The 26,832-nt window shown below is 42.7% G+C and overlaps 2 protein-coding genes across 3 annotated transcripts in view; one reads left to right on the forward strand and one right to left on the reverse strand.

The window, feature by feature from the left end:
- LOC137421022 (calcium uptake protein 3, mitochondrial) overlaps positions 1–8,841 on the forward strand; it is a 53,327-nt gene extending 44,486 nt beyond the window's left edge. Inside the window, exons 10-12 of the mRNA XM_068106666.2 lie at positions 3,073–3,181; positions 7,479–7,636; positions 8,320–8,841. Coding sequence (XP_067962767.2) covers positions 3,073–3,181; positions 7,479–7,636; positions 8,320–8,385 — 333 coding nt within the window. The 3' untranslated portion in view covers positions 8,386–8,841. The remainder of the gene's footprint in view (positions 1–3,072; positions 3,182–7,478; positions 7,637–8,319) is intronic.
- Positions 8,842–10,044: 1,203 nt separating this feature from the next.
- LOC137421020 (stromal interaction molecule 2-like) overlaps positions 10,045–26,832 on the reverse strand; it is a 94,472-nt gene continuing 77,684 nt past the window's right edge. The window contains exons 11-15 of one of the 2 annotated variants that reach the window (XM_078772016.1): positions 24,908–25,094; positions 24,459–24,621; positions 19,013–20,756; positions 17,783–18,090; positions 10,045–11,929 (exon numbers count right to left, since the gene is read on the reverse strand). In XM_078772016.1, the coding sequence (XP_078628142.1) occupies positions 20,388–20,756; positions 24,459–24,621; positions 24,908–25,094 (719 nt within the window). In that variant the 3' untranslated portion in view covers positions 10,045–11,929; positions 17,783–18,090; positions 19,013–20,387. Of the gene's footprint in view, positions 11,930–17,782; positions 20,757–24,458; positions 24,622–24,907; positions 25,095–26,832 lie in introns of both variants that reach the window. The other variant, XM_078772015.1, reaches the window with a different exon arrangement.

A 26,832-nucleotide genomic window follows, 5' to 3' on the forward strand; every position in this document is an offset into this window, starting at 1 on the left:
GGAGGTTTACCGTTCTAGTTTTTCATGTTTCCTCAGTCCAAAATGACCATGTTACATCAGATTATCATAACATTTCCACTTCACATATTCATCATGGAAGTGTTCCTTACAATCATTTCACTTTTAAATTGGATGATTTCCCGTTTACCTCCGCTTTGATCGCTCTTTGGCATCTTTGACTCCTTTTTTGTATTTCCTTTTTTGCACGTCGTTTTCCTCACAACGAATGGCTTGGTTTTGTCCATCTTGATGAGGCCTTGCTATTGCATTGGAATGCAGTTGGGTTTTTTTGGGGACAGGGATAAGATGTCATCTCTGCAAGGTTTTGATGAAAAGTATTCATTGTTTTTCATGTATTTGGGATTTTTTTGTTGATCATGATTTGATTTGCATTTCCTATTTTACAATTCATTGTTTTAGTTGTCCTACTTAGTCACGTGAAAAAGTAAGTACACCCCATGTAAAGTTTTGACTTTTTCAACATATTTCAACATACAGCTATTTGATCTTCATTTCAACCATATTGATAGATAAAGGTGATATAATATAACAAATATCATGAAACATTTACATTTTGTAGTACATTGTATAATTTAAATAAACATAAATGCAAATTTCGCATGTGGAAAAAGTAAGTACACTCTTGGCTCTAATAGGTGGTATTGCCCCCTTTGGCAGAAACAACCTCAAGTAGGCGTTTCTTATAACTGTCTACCAGTCTCTGACATCGACTGGGAGAAATTTTTGCCCACTCCTCCATGCATAATTCTTTCAGCTGTGCGATGTTTGAGGGGTTTCTTGCATGCACAGCTCGTTTCAAATCCCCCCACAACATCTCGATGGGATTTATATCCGGGCTTTGACTTGGCCATTCCAGAACCCTCCATTTCTTTCTTTCAGCCATTCCTTGGTGGATTTACGGGTATGTTTAGGGTCATTGTCATGGTGCAAGGTCCACCTTCGGTTGAGCTTCAACTTTCCGACAGATGGCCTCACATTATCCTCAAGCACCTACTGGTACAATGAAGAATTCATAGTGGATTCTATGATGGTGAGCTGCCCAGGCCCTGGTGCAGCAAAGCTGCCCCAAACCATTATATTTCCACCACCATGCTTTACAGTTGGTATCAGGTCCTTGTGGTCAAATGCTGTCTTTGGTTTTCGCCAAAAATGTCTTCTGGTACTGTGGCCAAATAGCTCTACCTTTGACTCATCTGTCCAGAGCACATTGTTCCAGAAGTGCTGGTCTTTGCCTGGGTGTTCATTGGCAAACTTTAGTCTTGCCCTGATGTTCTTTCTGGACAGCAAAGGTTTCCTCCTGGCACACCTCCCATGTAGATCAATTGTGTGCAGACTCTTTGTAATGGTAGACTCGTGCACTTTGACATCAACAGTGGCAAGAGCTACCTGTATGTCCCGTGATGACATTCTGGGGTTCTTAGAGACTTCTTTCAGCATGTTGCTGTCTGCTCTCAGGCTGAACTTGCTGGGGCGGCCTGGCCTGAACAAGTTGGCAGTTGTTTGGAATCTTCTCCACTTGTAGATGATCTTCCGGACAGTCGAATGATTGATTTCAAATTGTTTGGAGATCTTTTTAAATCCCTTCCCAGACTTGTAGGCATCTATAACCTTCTTTCTGAAGGCCTCAGAGAGCTCTTTTGATCGAGGCATGGTGACGCCACACACTTCAACAACAAAGAGCAAACCAAAATTTATGTCTGAGGTTTAAATAAGACAGGTTCCTCCAAGATCCTCTCTAACGATGTTCTAATCATTTGCACCTGAGCTGGTGCACCTGATTCTAATTTTAGGTATTTGAAGTAGTGATAAATGTAGGGGTGTGCTTAGTTTTTCCACATGCGAAATTTGCATTTATGTTTATTTAAATTATACAATGGACTACAAAATGTAAATGTTTCATGATATTTGTTATATTATATCACCATTATCTATCAATATTGTTGAAATGAAGATCAAATAGCTGTATGTTGAAATATGTTGAAAAAGTCAAAACTTTACATGGGGTGTACTTACTTTTTCATGTGACTGTGCATGATAATCTATACACAAAGAATTAAGTTAAGCACCCCCCCCCCATTTTTTTACAACCTCGCACATTACAAGTTTGTTGTCGTCAAAACAGTGTAATATACCCATGATATTGCTATATTTTCTGGAGAAGTGATATTATGGTCACATAAAAACATAACAATCATGCCGTTTTCAATATTTTATTCTGAATAATTTAAGGTGAAATTTTTTGGGAATTTTAGGCATATTTTCACCTCAATTTAAGTATGGAGCTATAGGTCCATCACGGACAGTGTGGATGACGTTTATGTTTTCTAACGTACAGTCATTGTTCTGAGAAGACCTCTAGCGATCTTTGCGTCAATAACGTGTGTAGGACCCACGTGATCGGATCACTGACTCAACCCTACGTCTCATAGACCCTGTAAGCCGTCGTATGCGTTGCTGTGGCAGGTTGTTCCATTCCCGATGTAATGCACGTTCCAATTCATCCAGATTGGCTATTGGAGGGACCATCTTCGCAATTTGTCGTCCCAACATGTCCCAAACGTGCTCGAGGGGGTTCAACCTGCCACAGCAACGCATACGACGGCTTACAGGGTCTATGAGACGTAGGGTTGAGTCAGTGATCCGATCACGTGGGTCCTACACACGTTATTGACGCAAAGATCGCTAGAGGTCTTCTCAGAACAATGACTGTACGTTAGAAAACATAAACGTCATCCACACTGTCCGTGATGGACCTATAGCTCCATACTTAAATTGAGGTGAAAATATGCCTAAAATTCCCAAAAAATTTCACCTTAAATTATTCAGAATAAAATATTGAAAACGGCATGATTGTTATGTTTTTATGTGACCATAATATCACTTCTCCAGAAAATATAGCAATATCATGGGTATATTACACTGTTTTGACGACAACAAACTTGTAATGTGCGAGGTTGTAAAAAAACGGGGGGGGGGGTGCTTAACTTAATTCTTTGTGTATATTTGAAAATAAATATATTATTCAACTTTTCATTGCTTGTCCCATGACAGGAAATCTATCTGGACGAGTTCTGCCAGTTTTTTGTGTTCTTGAATCATTTGGATGATTTTGAGACTGCTGTACATATGTACACTCGAAACAGCATTCCCATTGGAAAAGGTTTGTTTTAATTTTATCAACTTTGAATTGTTGTCGATAGTGTTACGGATTCGTCACTTCCGTTGTTGTGGTTCTCATCCACTGCAAATATTTTTGGTTGCATGTACTATTATTGTCATCGTTTAGGTGAAATAGAGAACTGTTTTCAAAAGGTAAAAAAAGTTAATGTTTTAAAAAGAAACCGGAAACCGGATCGGGAACCGGACGAAGAAGAAGAGAAAGAAGAAGAGGAAAAGGAGGCGGAGCAAGTGAGGTCGGAGAAGGAGCCGAGCTGCGTTGAGGTTTTGAGCAAACGCTGGCGAACGGGGGTAAAAGTGAACTTTGGGTTTCCTGGGAAAGGGATTCCTGCGACAGAGTTGTTATCGCTGTGACAGATAAACCTGCATGACAGGTTTTGCGGTTGATTCCGAAGAGAATCATTGGAGTGCCGTTACGTCTCGAACGGACCGTTGGCCATTTTGCCTCGCGCCTGATTTCGCATCGCTCCAGGTTTTTCACCTCGCTCCAACCATTTAAACGCATCCAGCCGTTAACCTGGTGTGTGTGTGTGTAACGTGGATTTCGAGTGGGAATTTGCGGTTCGCCGTGTGGGGAGCCGTTGAACATCCATACCCGAAGGTGTGATTTCCCAGTCGCCTCTTGAGGGTACCTTTGCCCATCTTTGGCAGTGTGACTGTCAACCGAGCGGGATTCTGGTCTTGATACAACATCGTTCTGACGATCACTGGAGCGTGGATCGACTTTGGTTTGAAGCTGGGACAGAGACATTGGGAATGTTATTTTCGCTCACTTGGAGCACAGTGAGTTATATTGTACGAAACTGATGGTACCATCATAGGAATGATATATTGGTTGTACAATTGATTAATATTGTTATTGTACTGTTATTTTTGTGTGACCTTAATACAATACTTGTTTGTTGGTAACAATTGGTATGGTTTCACCATTGATCTTTGACACACAGAATAACACATCTTTCTGCCGTGACTCCTCTTGGGGCTCAGAGGTACACCGTGACCGGGGTTTGGGGAGGAGCACGTAACAATAGTAATCAAGTACAATGCCTTCAGAAAGTATTCACACCCCTTGACTTTTTCACATGTTTTTGTGTTACAGCCTCAATTTAAAATGGATAAAATTGAGATTTTTTTTTGTCATGTATCTACACATAATACCCAATAATGTCAAAATGAAATTTTGTTTTTGGATTTTTTTTACAAAATAATTTAAAATGAAAAGCTACATGTCGAGTCAATAAGTATTCATCCCCTTTGCTATGACATTCCAAATTGAGCTCAGGTATATCCAATTTCCTTTGATCATCCTTGAGATGTCTACAACTTGAGTGGAGTCCACATGTGGCCAATTCAATTGATTGGGCATCTTGATTTAAAAAGGAACACACATTTCTATACAAGGTCCCACAGTTAACAGTGCATGTCAGAGTAGAACATATACCCTGAAGTCCAAGGAACTGTCCGTAGAACTCCGAGATAGAATTGTGGGGAGGCATAGATCTGGGCAAGGGTAGAAAACAATTTCTAGAGTTTTGAAAGTTCCCAAGAGCACAGTGAGCTCCATCAATAGGAAATGGAACGACCCAGACTCTTCCTAGAGCTTTGTTGTTGACAGACATGTCCAAAATACTGCGTTCTCAGTCACAAATACTCTGAAACTAGTTGTTTTTGAAGACTAATTACGACTAAATAACATGTGATCACTTCTCAAGTTTACAGGGAGAATTTTTAATATGTTAACTCAAAATGATTGGTAGATTTGCAATAGGCTGGCCTGTGACAGCACCAGCTCCAGTTTGATAACTTAGGCTGTCCTCGTCATCATACGCTGGGCTTGAAGTTTCTGCAGATTTCCACATTTTTCTAGATGTCGAGCCATTTCCGAGATCTGTAAAAACGACTGGTAATCCGATAGGAATCGTGATATGCCACTTGATTGGAACCTTATTGTTTCATTTGATTTGTCATGTTTCACTTTGACTCCGTGAAACATGATTGTTATCAAACTATTTGCTGGCAATCACTTCAAGGCAATGAGACGTAAGAATAAAGATGCCGAATAAGAGATAGATGCAACAAATTACAAACTTCCTCTAAACCTGGACAGGTTCTGTTTTCACCCCCGTCTGTCTGTGAGCAGGATATCTCAAAAATAATTGTGGACGGATTGGGACGAAACCTGGTGGACAGTTTTGGTGTGTGACAAGGAAGAATTTATTGTACAAGCAACGGTACCGGCCCTACGGGCGGGGCTTCAATTGGGAGGCCCAAATGAAAAGGAAAAATATCGGAAATTGAAGGCTTTTTTATTTTAAACAATTTATATAAACATCTGTTAAATCATATCACACGCAAATCATCAAAATCTAAACAGTATTTGTAGAATTTCAATAAAAGCCACATCACTGTTCATAGTGGTAAATATTATTCCATTCTGTTTGGAAAAACTGGAAAATTGGAAAATTGGAAAAACAATGTAGCCTATTTTACTCCAGGGGTCCTAGGATTACCCACCCAAAATATCGTTGCGATCGGTTCAGCCATTTTTGCGGTACCTGGGAACGGACGGACAGACGGACATTTGGTGAACTATAGTAAGATTTTGGTGAAGATCCAGATATTAGAATTTCGAAAAGTGATTCTTCACCATTGAGAGAATGGGCCATATATATATATTGTTGTGGATATGAGAATGTTTTTTTTTTTAATTGTTGTGTAATGAATTGTTGTAAAATGTCACCCTCCTTCCTGCATTTGTTGTTGTATAAAGGTCAAAGGGCGTTCCCGTAGTTAATTCCATAAAACATACACGCAGGACACCATATATCCCTGTTCAGTAGTTATATCCTTATTATGTGTATTAGTGTAAGGCTGTGTCTTCCATTAATTTAAATACTCCATTGCACCAAGTGAAATAAGAGTAGATTCCCTTCACATTCCCCTTCCAACCATTGCCAACTGCATTCCCTCAAAGCCTCAATTGCCAACTGCACTGGGCGGTTTGTTAGGGTTGCTACAGCTGTGGTTTGTTTCATCCCAAGACTCCATCAGCCACGAGGTAATCTCGGAGCCGAAGGTGGGAGGAGTCGGCCCAGCGCCGGGAACAAGGCGTGGCCTTGCCAACGCCTCCTCTAAGGGCGGGATCGGGAGCCCGCGCGACCAACCAGGGCCGAGGTGAGCTCACCGATGGGCGTGTCCTGGACACCAGCGGCTTGATCGCCTGAGGCGCTATAAAGAGCGCGTGCGAAAGCCTTGAAGTAGTTGGACTAAGAGAGAGGAGAGAATGGGGTGAAGCGAAGCAAAGAGAGCAAGAGAGAGAGAGGGAAAAGCGAAGCAAAGAGAGCAAGAGAGGGAGTCAGAGAGAACAAGTGCCAAGTGCCAAGCCTGAGAACAAGTACAACCACCGCAGCTTCAAACCACCACAGCTTTGAGCTTCGACGGCAGTTTCGTCCATGGCAGGAAGGAACGGCAGCTGCTAAACGTGCCGATCGACCAGGGGCGGCGGCTGCTCACTCCCGGCCTGACCGTGCTCCGGTTCCAGTTTTCACCCTCTCCCTCCAGCCATCCACCTCCTGCCATTCCTGTCATCATTCCCCGCGTGAGTCTGTCTTTGTTTTTTCTGTCCCTGGGTAAAGTAAGACTGTTTAGATAAGCTAGCAATTTTCACTGTGTCTTCTTGATTCCTTCTGTCTTTATTTTATTATCCTTCCTTCTCCTTGGTTACTTTTGGGTGTAAATAGAAATAAATTATATTTGTATTTCTTACCCTTTGTCTTTCTTTCTTCTTTACATCCTTCGTTTTAGTCTTTTCCCCATTGAATATCTGTGGCGCGATTCGGCCAACGTTCAGGAATCGGGTTAGTCGGGGTAACTGTTCGTTCGGGCGCGGCGGCCATCCGCTCGGCAAACAACATCCTCGCCGCGGTCCCGTAACAATATATATATATATATATATATCACGATATTTCAAAAAGTTGTTGAGTTATGTCAAATCTAGGTTAATGAGTTTGTTCGGTGACGAGAGCAAGCCAATTAAATTTTGATGTGTGACAAGGATGAATGGTCCGAGTGCAGATCCGGCCTATCGGTGGGATACCAAACGTAAACGTTTCAGTCTGGTGGAGCTATGCGCCCTACCGAATGCCGTTGTAGTTTCTCCAAGGGTTTATGGTTGAGGTAGATGTCGTCACCTTTGTCCCTACCTGCCTTCTGCTCCACTTTGCTTGAAGTTCCTCATTTTATTTTCAATCCCGTTTTGGATTCTCCTTTCCCTTCCCCAGATGAGTTTTCCCGGGTGGTGGTCGTTTTAACTGGCCAACCTCTGCCTTCGTCCATCGTTTCTGCTATTTTTGCAGCTTTTGACCCAGAGAGTCATGGGTGTCTGCGTCTCCACGATTTTGTTTCCACAATGAGGCAACGGCTCTCAAGAGGTCATAAGGTAGGAGGTCCACTACTTTCAACCAACACTACTCTGGGATTGTATCGTCGATAATCAATCCCCACTCACTGGTAATAATTACTAACTTGAATGTTAATACCTATTTGATTGAGAAGCCTATTGATTTTGAGGTCAAAGGTCATCTGGAGGTCAAATTTCTAAAATCGCCATTTTTCATCTGATTGACTTGAAAATTGAACCGCATTTGCATATTGAGTCAACAAATTGGGAAACCAAGTCAATAAATTGGGAAACCAAGTCAATAAATTGGGAAACCAAGTCAATAAATTGGGAAACCAAGTCAATAAATTGGAAAAGGTCAACTCTAGGTAAAACTTCCAAAATCGGCAATTTTCATCTGAAAAATCATCACTTTTCATCCTATTGACACGAGTTTTGATCAAGATCGTCAATTTTAATCTTGATGAAATGGACAGTTTGCTGGATCAATGGCAATCTTTTTTCGGGGTGGGGGGTGTGGGGGGGGGGTGGATTGCAAGTATCGTAGTATTGTGCTCTGCATGACGTCTTCTTGTTTATGTATTGCTTAGGTACATTATTTCCTCTGTGGTTTGATAAGAATGTCATGCATTTGAAATTGTTTTTTTACACCTATAAATGTCAGACACAAAATGCCTCCTTTAACATGTGATGATGTCCCTTTTTTCTTGCCATTTGTGAAGGATAAAGGTCATCCGGATAATCTGGCTTTCTTCTCTTGTGTGAAGAGAGAGCTCTCCAAGTACTAATGCTAACACCGTTTCCATACTGCTGTTGAAGGTGCGCCTCAGGTGTCCGTGTCAGGTTAGGCTTGAAATGAGATGTCAAAGCAAGCCTTTTGCTCGATGGACTTTGGAGAAATGTAAGTTTTGAGTTGTTTATTTTTGGAATTTAAACCTTTGGTGTATCTACATCCCTGGTGTGTTTACGTTTTTCTGTCTTTGCTCATCTCCAAACATGGTCTTGCCAAACGAAGATGATGATGATATTTTATTAGTTTGTTGAGAGTGAATCCAGGGTAATGTTTCTATTGTGCCGAGCAGAATCGGCTTTGTTGTTGCAATCCAGCTTGGGTGGTGTGGCGATCATTTTTAAAGCGTTTGTCAATATAATTGAAATGGACTAGGAAATTCTGCTGCTCCAAATGATGTAGGTAGTTTGGAACTTGCTTCATGCTTGAAATAAACAGCCATTTTGTCACATAAGCTGGAATCTTTTCTTTTAAAAGTGGTTAATAAGTGAAATTGTGACTTGAGCGATCAGCCACCCTCGACTGTGTTACACCATGTGGGCACCCAGTGGACGGAACAGAACAAGCAATTGAAATGAGGTAATACCTCCACCAATCAAAAAGCTCTGTGCTTGTATTTATGAAAATGATGGCCACCGTCACCTCATCATTTTTGTGAGGGTGTGACCCGGGACTCTGCTTTCTACAGGACACGATGCCAGTAACTCAACCAGACCAGACCACTGAGATAACTGCCTCAGTGCTCGGAGGGATGGTGACAAACCCAGACAGCTCAACCCCACATTGCTACTCTCATTGTGCAGTTGCCAAATCGATCTGGCAGCCACTGGAAGATTTTAAAAAATCCAATCCAATTAAGTATGGGTGGCAACCCTCTGCTACCAAATGATTTACTTCATGTTTGGTACTGCCCAATTCCAATGTCATAGAAAAACATCCAATGATTGGAGCTGTTGCTCCAGTTGCCAATTGCAAACTATAATATTTTAGTCGATGGATTTTCTTTCTGCCGTGTTCACCTTAATCAAGGATCACAGGGCTCACAATGGTAGCACTCCCTCTTGGTGTCCCCCATGGCATCAACTCCCATGGCATCAACTCACATGCCTTCAATTCTGCACCGAAATTTTAACTAACTGGGGAAATTTGTCAAAATTGACTATTAGTCATGGCATTGAGGGATCATGTCCATCCACTACTGCCAAGCATGACCCCTGTGTGCTCGGCACCTCTTAGTTTGCCTGGTTCTGGTGACCGGGGTCAGCTTGTTGGCTTTTGTTTGCCATGCTCAATGGTGCAGTATGTGGTCTATCAGGATTGGCTGCCCTGCGATGTTGGCAAATGAACCACTGTCCCTGGTAGGGTGTGCTATGCCAAAACCCTTCACAACTCCCTCTGACTGGCCCAATTGGTGGCCCTTCCCTAGACCCACCGGACATCTCCAAACCCCTTGCACCATCGTTTCGGCCTTTCTTCATCTTCCATTCTGCTTCCCATCTCCTTTCATCATTGGCCCGATAGTGAGATCATTCGATCATGATAATGAGATCACTCCGATAGAGCCTAGTTTACCCATCTAGATGGCAAAGAGGTTGCACCTGACCTCATTGTCTCAGGGTGGCACCGTATGGTGGCGGGGAAAGAAAACAAAGGTTCATTTAGGATGAAAAGTAATAATTTAATGAAGAAAATGATCAGTTTTGTGATTACATTTCAGAATCGTAAGGAAGATTCAGAGTGGAATAAAGCAGAAAACCTCAATGACCTAGCTTACAATTTGAAGACTGACATTAAAACCAATTCTATAAAAGCAATACCATGCACAGGTACATTAGCAAGAAGTTTCATCAATCCACCATGGAACACACAAAATGCCCCAAGAACAATCATCGTTACAGGCAGATTTAAAAAAATTAAATGTGCTTTCTCAGAAAGGAGTTCATAAAATGCATTTTGTGAATCCTTCATTGGGCAAGGTGACCGAGTGTAGAAATACCGTGACATAAAGAAAATAGTCTGCCAACAATGCCTCATGGTTTGTGGCTTAGGAAAAAATGAAGAAGGCACGGAACGAGGAGTACTGTGGTATTCAACTGTGCATTCACAATGTTCCTGAAAGCCTCATTCTGATTGCCTGTTGCTCGATTCTTACTTTGTTGCCTGGAAATGCAAGGTTCATTGCAAATCAAATGCGGGTGTATTACAACCTCGGTAATAAAATGTGGTAATAAATCGAACAACCGCCACTGCTTTCGAGGCCCCTCAGCACCTACAGGCGTGTTCTTTAGCCGCACACATCTACTCACACTGGCGAAACAAATCACGAACACACATGCAGAAGAATATATGCCACACACCGGACTTTTAAAAAACGACCACTGAGCTTGGGAGAAGTGACGTAACTTCCTGGAGCACTGTGGGTACAGTCGGGCGTCACTTGTCTCTCCGCCCTAAGTGACGCATTTAAAGAAGAAATTGCCATGGTTACCAACCTACAGGCTTTACCCGTGCTCTATCATCTCAAATAATGAGCATCAAGCAAGGAAGCAGCAAATACCATTTTCTAAGTCTTTGATATGACTAACCTGGAGTTCAAACCGCCGACTTCCCCTTCGAACCTCGGACACCTCGAATCGTTACCCCACGAAATTTAAATTTCCTGCTTCGGACAGCAAGTTCCTGCTTTGATTGGCGTTCGCGTAGGCTCATTCCCATATTACCTAGTATCCACCCCACTACTTTACATGATTTTTTTGATGCCATCATTTTTACGAGCTTGTCAGGAGGTGTAGTGATGTATTCAGTCTGAAGCCCTTAGTACCGGAATGCTATTTGGACCTGATCGGACAAGCATTACGTTCGCCGAAGCATTGAGAACGTGAGTTACTGCCTTTGTGGCATTCTTATTGAAATATTACGTTTTTGCAAATATCTCAAAATGTATTTTTATGGAAATACATTTGGGAAAATTGTGTATGATTGAAAAAAAGTTTTGTCCACCTCATTATAGTTTTTGGGTGGTCTCATTATAAAAAGGGCCATCTCGTTATAAAGTAGACCATGTCAAAGACTGCAAGACATATTGCTAAATAATATTTGGATATCACTTTTGGGCTGCTTTGACATACTGTATTTGGTTCCATGTAAAAGCCGTGCCCATGGATTTTCAGGAATCACGGTCGTAATTTTTTTTTTTTTTACTTTCTTTATTTACAGTCTTTATTCAGCATTTTTGGAATCGGATATCTTCTGACCCACTTTATAATACTTGACATTAGTTGGCTGGGAAAATATTTAAAGGAAAAATGAAAATAGAAATTAAATTCTGTTGCAGAAGTTGCGTTGCATTTTTCACTTGCGGAAGTTTTGATGGAGAGCTGCCTTTTTCCTCGCTCACATTTTAGTACCCACCCGGAGGGAATGAAGGGTCAGCCTGGAATGACATTTAGATCAGATAGTATGGGTCGGGCAGATACCACTCTCCCTAAGGGGCATTAGTGAGCTTACTGGGTTGTTGCCAACAATTCGATAGCAGCACTTTTCTACTTAGCCCAGCAGATATGTGAAAAAATTGTGCTTTTGGTGATACAAGCATGAAATTTTGAACACTGATAGAGCATACTACTAGGAAGATTTTTGGATATAGGGGCATTCAAATCTTTTCCTAGGGACAAAATGGCGGCCATTTTAAAAATGGCCGTTTACGGATAATAAGATACACAGTACCGATGTCTATAAAACTAGATTTACTTATTGCTCAAGCACACCTATGATGTTTTTTTCACGTAAACAGGTTGTAAGATCATAATTAAATGTCAACAAACTCACATAACATTTATTTGGTCCTTATTCTTTACAAAAATAATTACTTTTTGAGCTATTTTGAGCAAACTCCAGAAACACAATGGAAATGAAGTGAAAATGCCACATTAACGCTGTGGAAGTGACTTTCACTATAAAACAGTCTACAAAACAGTCTTCCACATGTTTGTGTATATGTAACAGGTGTGTTATTCCTCCTGTATACTATCGTGTGCACTCCCCTGCACAGTGACACAGAGCTGAGCACTGGAGTGCGGCCTTAACACACTTGCACTGTTTCCTGCAACCCTTCTTGCATCCACATCTAATCAATTGTCGGCATGCCTCAGTTGCCTCTGTGAGGGTTGTCCAATATATCCCCCAGCCGTTATTACTCTGTTTCCAACCCCATTCACTTGGCGATGGGAGCTCAGGTGCGCAAATCATCATCTGGCCCCAACAAAAGCCGGCTTGGTAGGCAGCTCTCTTGATGTGTTGTCTGAGGGCTTCTTGCGTTGGTGGGATAGCCTCTATTGATCTACCAGTCTGGGTGAAGAGATGCTTGCGGGCATTGTTAACATGTTCCTGGCTGCTTGTTCGATCGTAGAGCAGAACAACAAAACGCTCCAGTGGATCCATGTTGTCATTTGCAGTTGAAATGGTTGGTGTGGCAGCCAGTGCGCAGAAAGCTGAGGTGACCTCATCATAGGCTTTCCATGTTTCCCATGCTGTTTTCTTCCCCCTTCCGCCGAAGCAGGACACGGTGTCACACCCAGTGAAGGCGTGGAAGAATGGCAACCCTCGGCACTTGTTTGGTCCCAGTGCCACAGCCATCTCGTGAGCTGCCAAGTGCCTGAAATTCTTCCCTGTGCCAAAAGCAACCCAGAGTTCATCGATGTCAAGATATCCAGTTGCTGCCACTGCAAGGATCAAAACATCTGTGTCCACTGTGCGGATTGACACCTTGGTATAGCCCTGTCTGACTGCATCTTGGACATGGAGTAGTATCCTTGTATCTGCCTCCTCGTGACTACACGGGGAAAGACCAGTAACATCTCGTGGCTGTGTACAAAAAACTTCTTTGTGGTTTGTGGTGACGATTTGCTTGTCAGTCTCAATGTTTGCTATCCTCGTTGCTAGAAAGTCAAACAACTCCACCTTGTTCTCGTCTATGCGAAGGAAGGCCTGCCAGTTTCGAGGGATGGAACTAGATGGCTCAACTCGTCTCCTGGTGCCTTTACCCCTCGTCTTCCTGGTGTCAGCTTTCAAACTGTCTGGGAAATATTCATCCCAGATAATATCAACCCTGCTCTTATTTTGTATCTGAGATGTGATGTATGGCAAGAATACTAGTGATGCATACTCAGAGAAGGTCTTCGCATTACGAGGTGCCAGCATGTTCACGATGGCTGCTCCATCCAGGATCATGACTTCAACAGGGGGGCTTACATCATCATTTTCCCGTGAGGTGATCAGATCTTCTAAGCACCCAACCAGATCAGACTTGGTTCCAAGCCGGATTTTGCCCATTTGTGACAATGCAGGGGGACAAGCTTGGTTTTCATGTGCAAAGAATTCATCAAGATCTCCATTCCGTGTCTGGGATGCAATAAACAGCCTGGAGAACAGAACGCAGTCATTCTTCAGAGATACCACCTTCAACTCTGTTCTTGACTTCTCTCTGACTGGGGGTCGGCTGAAGAGAGGGAGATTGTTTCTTTTTATTGGGTCAGTGATAGGCTTTGTCTGATGTACAAGCCTCTCGTTCACATATGTGTCATACTGTTCTTTTCCCAGCTTCTCGATCTGGTAAAGGGTGTTGATGACTGCTGGGTCTGCCAGGTCTCTGCTGTCTAGCACCAAGAGATCTTTGCTGTCGTCACAGAATGGGTTCCCCATCTCTCCTATGACACGGGTGAGTGCTCTCACATCTCGAGCAAAGGCTACCTGCGTGTGCTTTGTCTGTTCATGGTGTTTTAGTTCAGTTTTCCTAATTCTTTTTTCTGTTGTGGCCTCGAACTTATAGATCAGTTTGGCCATCTCTGGACCAGACACCATCCATCGGCGCAAAGCTGCAGCATTCTCCGTAAGACCTACAGCCCCTCCATCACCTTTCACCAATGCATTATTTTGCTCGTGTGCCTGGTCTAAGGCTATGGCAGAGAATGCACGTGTAGTCTTCTTCATGGTGAAGTTTCCTGCCAGAAACTGTGCGTATACAGTTGGATGCTTTGTTGCAAGTGTCACCATGTCGCGCAAGTGAACTGGGATCCACCTGGCATAGTTTGTATGTCCCAAGGCGAAGAACCATGGTACAAGCTTGGTCAGAGCATCAGTGTACAGTTGGAAGTTTCCTTCACGGACGGATCTCACATAGATCAGGACTGCCAGTTCTAGCTGCATAATTAGGAACCAGAACTGAAACTGTGGACTTGCATTGGCTTGTTCACCGCACCAGTCATCTAGTGGTATCGTATCCTGTCCCTCATCTAGTCCACTGGTGTACTGGCTGTAGGCTTCCTTCAGGAGAAGATAGAGAGTACTGGCTGTGACTTGGTGTGCTCGTCGTGTGCGTGTCACATGGGTCACTTTCAGGAAGGAATCAGCAGTACCACTTGTAGCAACCCCTGCAAGCATCAGAACGCCTGTCCACCCACTGCTATCCAGAAGGTCACCGAGGGTTTTCCATGCTGCCATCTCAATATGGAGTCCACCAAAGACCATGACGAAGTGATCTTCTCCGTGTGTTTCTGCCCATCTCCATTGGATCTGTTTGGCAAGTGTGTACAGTGGCTGATCAAGTGTGATTACAGGGATCTGACCTGGATTCAGAATATCGATTGCTTTCTTGATGACATCCATGGAGTGACGAATCATTGCCACAGATTTTGCCTGGTCATAGAAGAGAGGCAGCAATGAAGTTAAGGCCACACTACACTCTGGTTCTTCTGGAATAGACTGCTTGCTGGCATGGTATCCAGCCCATGATACTGTCTCGTCTCCCTTAAGTGGTGTGTCAGATAGCACTGTCTTCTCCATCTGCTCCAGCCACCTGTCAAAATGCTAGATAATGAACACAATTAAGAACAAACAAGTCCACACAAGTTAACAAGTCTTGGTTATTTAGGTACACATATAACTGTCCACAGTTCAAACACAATAATCAGTTACCTGTACTCAATCTGCATTGCTTCAGGGATGAGTTGGCAGTTGCTTTTGTTGGGACCCGCTAGCTTGGGTACAGGTGGGTCACATTTACCCAGAACAACAGGAGGTACGATGGTGTATGACTGTGGCAGGTGTGCATCTGTTGTTGATGTGTCATCTGGGTTTACCCGTTGAACTCCACGGCTATCGCTATTTGGGTGCTGGAAAAGTGAAATGCCAGTGCCATGGAAGGAGTCGTGGGCACTTGTTGAACTGGGGTTATGATCAATGTTATCCACTGCCCCAGTTGTGAAGAGGTCACTTTTTAGCTCAGGGGGGCAAACTGTACCCTCATTTTGGAAGAAACGGCAGATTCTGTTCCCCAAGTCCGTGGAGATGCTAAGCACCCTGTCATAGGAGATCGAGAGACCCAGGTTGAACATAGTATCAACCAGGTCTCTTTTTCGAGTCTTTGTGTGGATAAGGGTGCCCAGGTACACAGGCAGGGGAGTCTCCCGATTGTGACTGTGCCTCGTGGACGTGGTAGTACTGCTACTCTCTCTGCGGCGTGAGTAACTGTTGAACATAAGGAGTTGTGAGATTGTGAGAGTAGGTGTTGATACCGACGAGTGGCTTGACTGCTCTTGGATGTTAGGACCATTCAAGATCATAGAAACTAGTGATACAAGCGAATTAGGTACCGAATGTTCTTGGCAGTGGGCTTCAAATGAACCACTAAATGTTGAGTTCATTTTCAACATGTCTCTACGAACTATATTTGCGGCTCTAGCAAGACAAACTCCATCACTGTCAGTGTCGTGATCACATGCCTTCTGAAGGGCTGAGCCAACATCCTGGTTGAAAGCAAGCAGAATATCTCGACCAGACATGTGCTCCTCTAGGTCTGGAAAATATGTCATGATTCGATCTTTGAGTTTGGTGGAGTGGACACGCCTGGTCAAGACTGTTCCAAGCTGTTCCAGCCTGGTGGTGTATAGTCTTGCTAGGTCTACCAGCTTGAACACTGGTGTCACAAGAGCATCTGTGCGGGCATCATCGATGTAGGACACTAGCTCTCCAAGTGCTATACCGTGATTGATATCATCTTGTTCATTCAGTGTTGTGCTTGTGGCCCTTGCTTTGTTATAAAGTGACACCAGACACTTCACGTGGTACTGTGCATCTTGTGCTATAAGGTCACCTGCACTCAGTTTAGCAAGAAGTGCCTGATCTCCTAGTTTCAGGGCAGCTGTCCTGACATGTTTATCGAGGTCGAAGGTGGAAGCTTTTCGCAGAGAATTAGTACCCGCTGGTTTGTCACAAAAGAAACACTTTTCAGGCTGTGGCTGTGTGTGGTCTACATGTACTCTGTGACGGGTGTACTTTCTTGAGACACTTGCGGTTTCTTCACTAGACGTTTCTCTTTTTTGTGCCCGATGCAGTTCAGTTTTGTTGTATTTCAGTCTGCATGAATCATGCCACTTAGCCTTGTGGCTCTGGAAGGTTGACTGGATACCTTCACCATCGTCCAGGCGGGACAGTTCTAGAGATTTTGGCAGGCAGCCCATCTGGCTGAAGGTGAGGAGATAATCTGCAAGAGTTTGGTATCCGGACCCTGTGGTTCGCTTGGAATCAGCTGGACAGGCAAGGGCCTCATCGGTGACCTCCTGACATAACACACACTTCTCCCAATCTGTCAGATAAGGCATGTTTGTTCCAGATGTACTAGGGCTTTGGGGGTCTAATAGCTTGAAATTTTTGTTGGCCATTGTCAATTAAGCATTATCCACCACCACCATCCAATCAAAATATACAAATTGGGAACCAAATCTAGGTAGCTACTACAGTCAATGAGCGAAGGTGCAGTGCAGTCGAGTTATCATCTGAAAAAGAAATACATACATTATTATCATAAATATAGTAATTCGCTTTCGTAACTTTTCACTAGCCTTGCATTGTTCCTTATAGTCACCTAGTCTATGATAGGAAAGTTCATAAAGCTACATCAAAGTTGTTCATATAAAGGTATTGAACCAAAATTACACCCAGGAGAAATCAGATAGTCATGCAAAGTTAAATAATTAAACCGCTAGACCAGTCCTGTCTATTGCAATGGTAAACCATTTGTTCTGCCCCTTATAGGCCACCGTAGATTCCAATTTTGAACCCAGTATGAAGGTATTGCATAGCATGTACATGACAATTTATAATATGCTCATTACATTGTGTTTCAATAGCAGCACAAATGACAAGTCTGAAATAATAGGTAAATATGTCCTTCTTAGCCGCCATTTTGTAAAATGGCCGCCATTTTGGGCCAAGGAGAAATCTGGAATGCCCCTACATCCAAATTTCACTGTAAGGGTATGCCCTAACTGTGTGCCAAGTTTCATGCTTGTATCATCAAAGGCACAATTCTACCACAATTCTTCACATATCTGCCGGACTAACTGAAACGAGTTCAGTTTCTAGAAGCTGACAATCCAAATCCTTCATGGTGCGACCTTGAGCTAAATATGAACCCACAACCTGTGGAAGTTGAGTCCAGTATTTGTACCAATTGGCCACCACTATAATTATATTGTTCGGTCTGATTGATAAATTTGTGGCCATAAATAAGTGGATGTAACCCGAGAACAAACGGAAGTGTTTTGCACGTGCCTGAACAGTTATTTATCTTTCGCAGGAAATATGTGAAACTTGTAAAAGGAGAAATATAAATTATGAAGTAATTTGTTCATAAATAGTCAGGGCCCTTAGGGATATTTTGGGGCCGTTTGGTTCAAATTCTTCCAAAAGCACCAAATTTGGCCCAGATGTTGCCCATGCCATACTCTTTCGATTTTTGACGGGCGCCAAGACGGGCGCCCCCCCCCTCCCCCGGGGGGCCCCATATTGGCGAAATACTAAATGGCCGCCACCCGGATTAGAGGAAAATCAGTTAAATAACCAAAAGGGTTGGAATCGTGTATGATACCACTTATCAGGGGTTTTCGACGTCGAGGAATCCAATTATGATGTTATTTTGATGATTCGAGGTCAAGGTCAACCCTCAAGGTCATCTTAAAGGTCATTTTTGAGTCAAACATGTCGGTTTTTGAGTTTTTTGTCAAGATTTACGCGAGGTTCACCATTTTATGTTTCTGGGTTGGGTAATCGAACTCTGACCTTATTTTTGACAATTAGAGGAAATATTTACATGTCTATTTCCTAATTTTCAGGCATATGCAGTTCATCAGTCTAATTACAAAGGTACGGATTTTGATGTTTTATGAACTGTATGCCATATCCTTGTGTTTAATTTTTGTGCGATCATGATCCGGGTTCATGTATACATGATTGTATACATGTCATAAATATGACGTCATAGGTCATGTGACCTGGCGACCATATTGGATTTTATGCAAACCTTAAAAATGGATCCCTGCCTTCATTATTCGATCGATTCATTTTAAACTTTGACCACTTATAGTACGCCATGTGATTGGATGCATATCCTAATTATGACGTCATAGGTCAGGTGACATGGTGGGATGGACCGGTATGGTCCCCGGATCATACCGCCCTTGGCGCCCGTCAGAAATCGAAAGAGTATGGCATGGGCAACATCTGCGCCAAATTTGATGCTTTTAGAAGAATTTGAACCAAAATATCCCTAAGGGCCCTGACTAAAAGGCAATTGTGTGAGAGAGACCCGTGAGAAAAACGAATACCTTCAAATTCGGAAAATGGACAACATCTCTGTTGTTGATGCATTATCCGTTAAAAACTATTAATACACATTAAAGTGTGTCATGCACGGAGAAGCAACGACTGTGATGTCAGACCAATTATTTGCCATTTGAAGACCGATCTTGTTACAGAGGTAGGTCTTTGTTAATTTGTTTTGTGGATCAAGAAAGGGAAAAAAACCACATTCTCTGATTGGATTGGAATACTGGAACCCTTGCAACATAAAAGAAGCACTTGAGTCGTGACTACATGAAAAATATTGGCGATGTGCCCACATTAAAGAAGCATTGGAGCCATTTCTGCATAAAATAAGCATTTGAGGATATGTACCTCCCCAAACCCCCCATTGAAGAAGCACTTCAGGAGCTATACATGCAATAAAGAAGCACTGAAGCCCTGCTCACATTAAAGAAGCAATGGAGCCATGCCTACATTAAGCAAGCTTTGGAGCCCTGCCCATATTAAATAATCTTTGGAGCCATGCTAATATTAAAGAAGCACTGGAGCCGTGCCCATATTAAAGAAGCACTGGAGCCGTGCCCGTATTAAAGAAGCACTGGAGCCCTGCCAATATTAAATTATCTTTGGAGCCATGCTAATATTAAAGAAGCACTGAAGTCATGTCCGTATTGAAGAAGCACTGGAGCGTTGTCTGTATTGAAGAAGCACTGGAGCCCTGCTTGTATTGAAGAAGCACTGGAGCCCTGCTTGTATTGAAGAAGCACTGGAGCCCTGCTTGTATTGAAGCACTGGAGCCCTGCTTGTATTGAAGAAGCACTGGAGCCCTGCTTGTATTGAAAAAGCACTGGAGCCCTGCTTGTATTGAAAAAGCACTGGAGCCTTGTCTGTATTGGAGAAGCACTGGAGCTTTGGCCGTATTGAAGAAGGACTGTAGCCATGCTCATATTAAAGAAACTTTTGATCCATCCCTACAATAAAGAAGCATTTGCGGAGCCGTGTGTATATTTAAGAAGCATTTGCGAAGCCGTGTATATATTTAAGAAGCATTTGAGTCATGCTTGCATTTAAGAATCACAAATTTTATAAAAACAGTGTTTACTGATTGTTCATTTCTGCGTTCTTCTGCCACATTCCAACCATGTAAACTGTAACAGACATGCTTCTGTTTCTTGGTGGTAATTATTAACAATTCAGGTGTGTGTGTGCATTGTTTTCCTCCTATTTTTTTTGATTATTTGATGGTATCATGAAGGGATCTCTCTGCCTAGTTTTGATTTTACTGCTGCCTTTATGAAATGTGGACAAAGAATAGTATGTGGCTGAACAAAAACTTCTGGCTTAAGAAAAATAATTATTGGGTCATAAATTAGCACTTTTAAAGTATTTTTTCTTAAACATTCGAGTTAATTTCGATTTCTGCCCTCTTATACCTTTTTTACACACAACTTTATGCCCAGGTTCTGCTTTGGCCCCAAAACCTGCTGCCGACTCATCCCTGGTCTTCACACTTTCACTGCTATCACACTGGACGATGTCAACTTCGGTCGTGTTGGACTCTTCAAAAGGCATTTCCTCCTCTGTTTGGCTGGTGGTGGAAGCAAGAAAAGCAGTGTCTTTGTGACTGAAATCTTGACACGAGGTGATATTCTGAAGGGAGCGGGTGGATCGCACGTATAGTGGGGACAACCGTCCAATTTTGAGACGTGGAAAATCTGACACACTTTGAATCTGTTAAAGGAAAAGAATGAATGGGATTAGATTGTGTTGACCATCTGCGAACCAGTGGCTGAATAATTGCTTTGCATCATTATTTTGGCAACAACAAAGAAAAATCAAAATAAGAACAGATTGTACAACATTGGTATCTCATGATAACGAACGGATGTTCTTTTTTTTTTTTCTTTCTTTTTTTATACTGAATCGAGGCTCATGAAAGAGCTGACAACCACGAGGGAAAGACAGCACAGGGGGACCACGAGGGAAAGACAGTACAGGGGGAAACATTCATTAAAACACATTCAACAAAAAGACATCCAGGAACACAGCACAGGGGGACCGCGAGGGAAAGACAGTACAGGGGGAATCATTCATTAAAACACATTCAACAAAAAGACATCCAGGAACACAGCACAGGGGGACCACGAGGGAAAGACAGTACAGGGGGAATCATTCATTAAAACACATTCAACAAAAAGACATCCAGGAACACAGTACAGGGGGACCGTGAGGGAAAGACAGGGGGACCACGAGGGAAAGACAGTACAGGAGGAAACATTCATTAAAAGACATTCAACAAAAAGACATCCAGGAACACAGCACAGGGGGACCATGAGGGAAAGACAGTACAGGGGGAAACATTCATTAAAACACATTCAACAAAAAGACATCCAGGAACACAGCACAGGGGGACCGCGAGGGAAAGACAGTACAGGGGGAAACATTCATTAAAACACATTCAACAAAAAGACATCCAGGAACACAGCACAGGGGGACCACGAGGGAAAGACAGTACAGGGGGAATCATTCATTAAAACACATTCAACAAAAAGACATCCAGGAACACAGTACAGGGGGACCGTGAGGGAAAGACAGGGGGACCACGAGGGAAAGACAGTACAGGGGGAAACATTCATTAAAAGACATTCAACAAAAAGACATCCAGGAACACAGTACAGGGGGACCGCGAGGGAAAGACAGTACAGGGGGGAAACATTCATTAAAACACATTCAACAAAAAGACATCCAGGAACACAGCACAGGGGGACCGCGAGGGAAAGACAGTACAGGGGGAAACATTCATTAAAACACATTCAACAAAAAGACATCCAGGAACACAGCACAGGGGGACCGCGAGGGAAAGACAGTACAGGGGGAATCATTCATTAAAACACATTCAACAAAAAGACATCCAGGAACACAGTACAGGGGGACCACAAGGGAAAGACAGGGGGACCACGAGGGAAAGACAGGGGGACCACGAGGGAAAGACAGGGGGACCGCGAGGGAAAGACAGGGGGACCGCGAGGGAAAGACAGGGGGACCACGAGGGAAAGACAGTACAGGGGGAAACATTCATTAAAACACATTCAACAAAAAGACATCCAGGAACACAGTACAGGGGGACCACGAGGGAAAGACAGTACAGGGGGAAACATTCATTAAAACACATTCCCATTAAAACCTTTGGACCAATAACGGAAATTTCCTCGGCTGGCTTGCCTCCTTCCAGCCTCCCATTTAAGTATTGTACCCCCTCGCTTTTAGTGTATAGTTAATTTTATGGAGTTGAAATGTATTGGTTCACGAGTTATCAAACAGAGTGACCACTATATTCGTCATGGGTGTGTATGTGTCTGTCTGTGTGTCTGTCTGTCCGCAGCATAACTACCCGATGATATCATCTGATCTTGATGAAACTTGGGTGGGAGGTTGATATCATGATCTAGTTGTGTCCTGCCTAGAGCGGGCGTATTGCGCCCATTGTGGGCGGAGCCACGCCCGAAAAAGATGTATTTTTAGGGGGTAATCGAGTTCAAGCTACATCTTCTCCGAGGGAGTTGGTGGAATCTGACAAGGGTTTCGGTATTTGATTAGGCCAATGTCATGTGTCTAGCCCCACGGAGCTCGATTTTTCATTTTCGCCCCAAGGTCAAGGTCACAAGGTCACGAAATTTAGAAAAGTCCATTTTTGATGGTTTTATTCAATTGTTCGCTTCCTGATGGGGTGAAATGTCGTACATGATCTTATATTATCACATACATCATGAAATACAAGTTTTCCAACAAATTTCAGAATCTTCGACCTTTGACCTTTGAAGGTCACAAAGGTCAAATTTTCAAAGTTGTCGGAATCAAACCGAATTTTCGGTATTGTGTAGCTAACTAACCTCATAACTGATTATACATTATTTTCTATCTCATTTCAAGGTCAGTAACCTTCGTTTTGACATTTCAAGGTCACAAAGGTCAAATTTTCAAAGTTGTCGGAATCAAACCGAATTTTCGGTATTGTGTAGCTAACTAACCTCATAACTAATTATACCTTATTTTCTATCTCATTTCAAGGTCAGTAACCTTCGTTTTGACATTTCAAGGTCACAAAGGTCAAATTTTCAAAGTTGTCGGAATCGAACCAAATTTGCGGTATTGTGTAGCTAACTAGTCTCATAACAGATAATACATTCCTCTTTATATATTTTCAATGTCGGTTTTGACTTTTAAAGGTCACAAAGGACGGCCATTTCAAAGTAGTCCGTCCTTTGTCATTGAATACCGCTCGCTCGTGAACCATCGTCGTCTCCTGACTTGTTTTCTTTAAAACTGGATTATTCACCAAAACTATTCCTTATAATGGACCCCTACTGTACTACCATGGAATAAGTGTACTTTTTTCAGTAGGGCCACACTTTTTGGTGGGGGTGGTGTTTACTACTTCCGCCCCCAAAGGTGGATGGAGGTTGTTTTCACCCCTGTCTGTCCGTTTGTGAACAAAATATCTCAGGTTGTGGACGGATTCGGACGAAATTTGGCAGAGATGTAGCGGATGTGACTAGGACGAAATGATTAGATTTTGGTGAAGATCCGGATTCGGATCCGGCTACTAGAATTTTTAAAGTGATTCTTCACCATTGGGAGATCGGGCCAAAAACGATGCATATCAGGATATCTCAAAAAGTTGTGGATGGATTTCGACGAAACTTGTTGGACAGGTTGGGTGTCTGACAATGACAAATAGATTAGATTTTGGTGAAGATCTGAAAATGGATTCTGATATGAGAATTATTTAAATTTTTAAGTGATTCTTCACCATTGAGAGATAGGGCCAAAACCGATACATAGCAGGATATCTCCAAAAGTTGTGGATGGGTTTGGACGAAACATGTTGGACAGGTTGTGTGTGTGACAATGACAAATAGATTCGATTTTGGTGAAGATCCGGGTCCGGATACAGCCAGTATAATTTTTTAAGTGATTCTTCACCATTGAGTGATATGGCCAACCAGGTGGAGGTGTGCTCTCTACTGAGTGCCGTTCTAGTCTTCATCATGCTTTGAAGTGCATAAGGCTGCCAGGCAGTTTTATTGGTGAAGGGTTACAATCCTGGATGGGTCGCCATTTCAACACAGGGTACTCGACTGATGGTGTCCTCACATGTTTGGTTGGTCATTTGTTTGGTCAATTGGTCATTTGTTCAGCGTGCAGTGATAACACATTGACTTTTCGTGTACACCGTGGGATCTTCATTGTCCACCAACTAACGCTAGAAGGGACGTCCAGTTGAACATACATTTGAGGGATGGCATGCACATTGATGCCTCACCCTGAATGTGAAGCAACAGGATAGCAGTTTATAGTTGGGCCGATATATTGATAGCCAGGCTAGTGTGACATCCGCTTGGAATATCATGATTTATCAATCGAGCAACTCACCAGTCTCTCTGTGCTTTTCCCGTCACTCTTGTTTATAAAGCGCAGGCCTCGATCGTACTTCTTTGGGCTCTCTGGCATCTCCGAGCCTCCACCCCCGTCACATGTAGAAGTATCTGTAGCCATGGCTCCGATGGAGTCGCAGGAATCTGAGCTCTGGTATTCCCTTAGCAGGAAGCATCGTGTGGAGGTGCAATAGGAGAAACGGCAGTGTTATTCTGGGATCATAGCTTTGTTATTGACCTTCACACATGTTTGTAGCACTTCCACGAGTGTCTCTGCACGTATAGAAAATACAAATCTCAATCTCTGACTCAATACATATACATCAGGTGTGTATTTGCACGCATCAGGTTGTTGTGACAAAGACAACAACCTGCGTGCAAGTACACACTCCAGGTGTATATTTGCACATATCCGGTTGCTTTAGCAGTTCTATTGATTTTGATTACCAGCTTGCATCCCCAGCAGGACATCTTCCAGAGTCTCGAGCAGTGTGAAGATCTCCGATGGTTGTGGGGTATTGCTGAGTTGAAGTGGGAAAGGAAAGTGAAAATCCGTGTTCCTCGAGTTCTCCCCCCTCGAGCTGTGCCTCGGCCAAAAATGAGCTTGGAGAGAAGAAATGCAGGTTCGATTCGTCTGGTTAGGAAAAGGAAGGAATGCAACATTAGAGCATTAAAAAGGCCTGCGCTTGGGTATCATGCATTGATATTAAACACACGACAGTATCACATGTTTGCAATCGTGAAAATACTGGTTTTTATGCCTCCGGCGACGAAGTCGCCGAATGCATTATGTTTTCGGGTTGTCTGTCCGTCCGTCCGTCCGTCCGTCCGTCATAGGTTTTTGTTACCGTGAGAACTTGAGAACGGCTGAAGGGATCTTAGCCAAACTTGGTGCAGGTATGTATAATGAGGTAAAGATGAACTGATTAGATTTTGGGGTCAAGAGGTCACAGGTTAAAGGGCAAATTATGTAATGGGTTTATAACTTGAGAACGGCTGTCGGGATCTAATTCAACCTTGGTACATGTATGTATAATGATGTAAAGATCAACTGATTATATTTTGGGGTCAAGAGGTCAAAGGTCAAATGTCAGATGTCCCATCAGGTAAAAAAATTCTGTTACCGAGCTAACTTGTGAGCCAGTCATTGGATTTTCATCAAACTTGGTATAGTTATCTACTGTATTATGGTGCAAAGATGAACTGATTCGATTTTGGGGTCAAGATGTCAAAGACCAGAGGTCATGTTAAGTTACAATTATTTTGTTAGCGTGATAACTTAAGAACGGCTGAAGGAATCTATGTCAAACTTTCTACAGGTATGTATAATGATGAAAAGATGAACTGATTCGATTTTGGGGTCAAATGGTCAGAGGTCATGCTAAGTAAGAATTATGGTGCCGCACCAACTCGTGAACCAGTGATGGGATTTTTAACAAACTTGGTGTAAGTACTCATATTTATGATGCAAAGATGAACTGATTGGATTATGGCATCAAGAGGTCAAAGGTCAGAGGTCATGTCAGGTAAAAATGTGATAACTTGAGAACAGCTGAAGGGATTTAAATCAAACTTGGTATAGGTATTATAATGATGTAATAATGTGGGCGGAGGCATATTGGTTGTCGTGACGTCGAAGAGTGTCGTTCTAGTTTCTATCTTGTTTTGGGTATTGCACCTGTTCAAACTTTTTCGGTGGAAATTAAACTTATAAGCAAATGGATTGGTTGCCTGGTACTAGTAATGGAGGTCTGGAGTTGGATAATCGGAGGATTGAAAAAAAAAATCAAACTTTGACTTGGATTCAAATTATTCCCAAGTTGAGGAACAAGCCACTCACAAGTTTCAATTAAGACTTAGCTGGGGGATTCTAAGAAAAGATTTAAATACACAGTTTAGGCTCATGGAGGCTTGAAAGAAACAACAGGATGAGGGGGTTTACACCGACGCTGAATAGACCAACTGGACAGCTAACAGGCAACAGATACAACGAGAACGCCACTCAGTAGAGCGCATACTCCCGCAGTGGGTTTAGTTGGAATAATACATTTTGTTTAACATCCCCTCCCCAAAACAATAAATGAAAAAGAAAGTAAGCCCTATAAACTGTCAGAGAATTTATTTTGAAATATCTCGGAATTAGAGGAGAAAAACGTCATTTAAGAATAAGAATAAAAGCTTTAATGCAGGAAAACAGAAAAAATCTTTCCCAAAAAAATTTCCAAAATTAATTCCTGCATCGGGAATAATATCCTCAAATGGGAAACATAATACACACGTTGGTGGTTTTAAAATGACAGAATATGTCTTTATTAGAAAGAAAAAAAAAAATGAACATTGAAGACGACGCTGCTAAAAAAAATACACCGCTC

Source organism: Myxine glutinosa, chromosome 2 (assembly GCF_964187855.1).
Source record: "Myxine glutinosa chromosome 2, kmMyxGlut1.1, whole genome shotgun sequence".
Lineage (NCBI taxonomy): Eukaryota > Metazoa > Chordata > Myxini > Myxiniformes > Myxinidae > Myxine > Myxine glutinosa.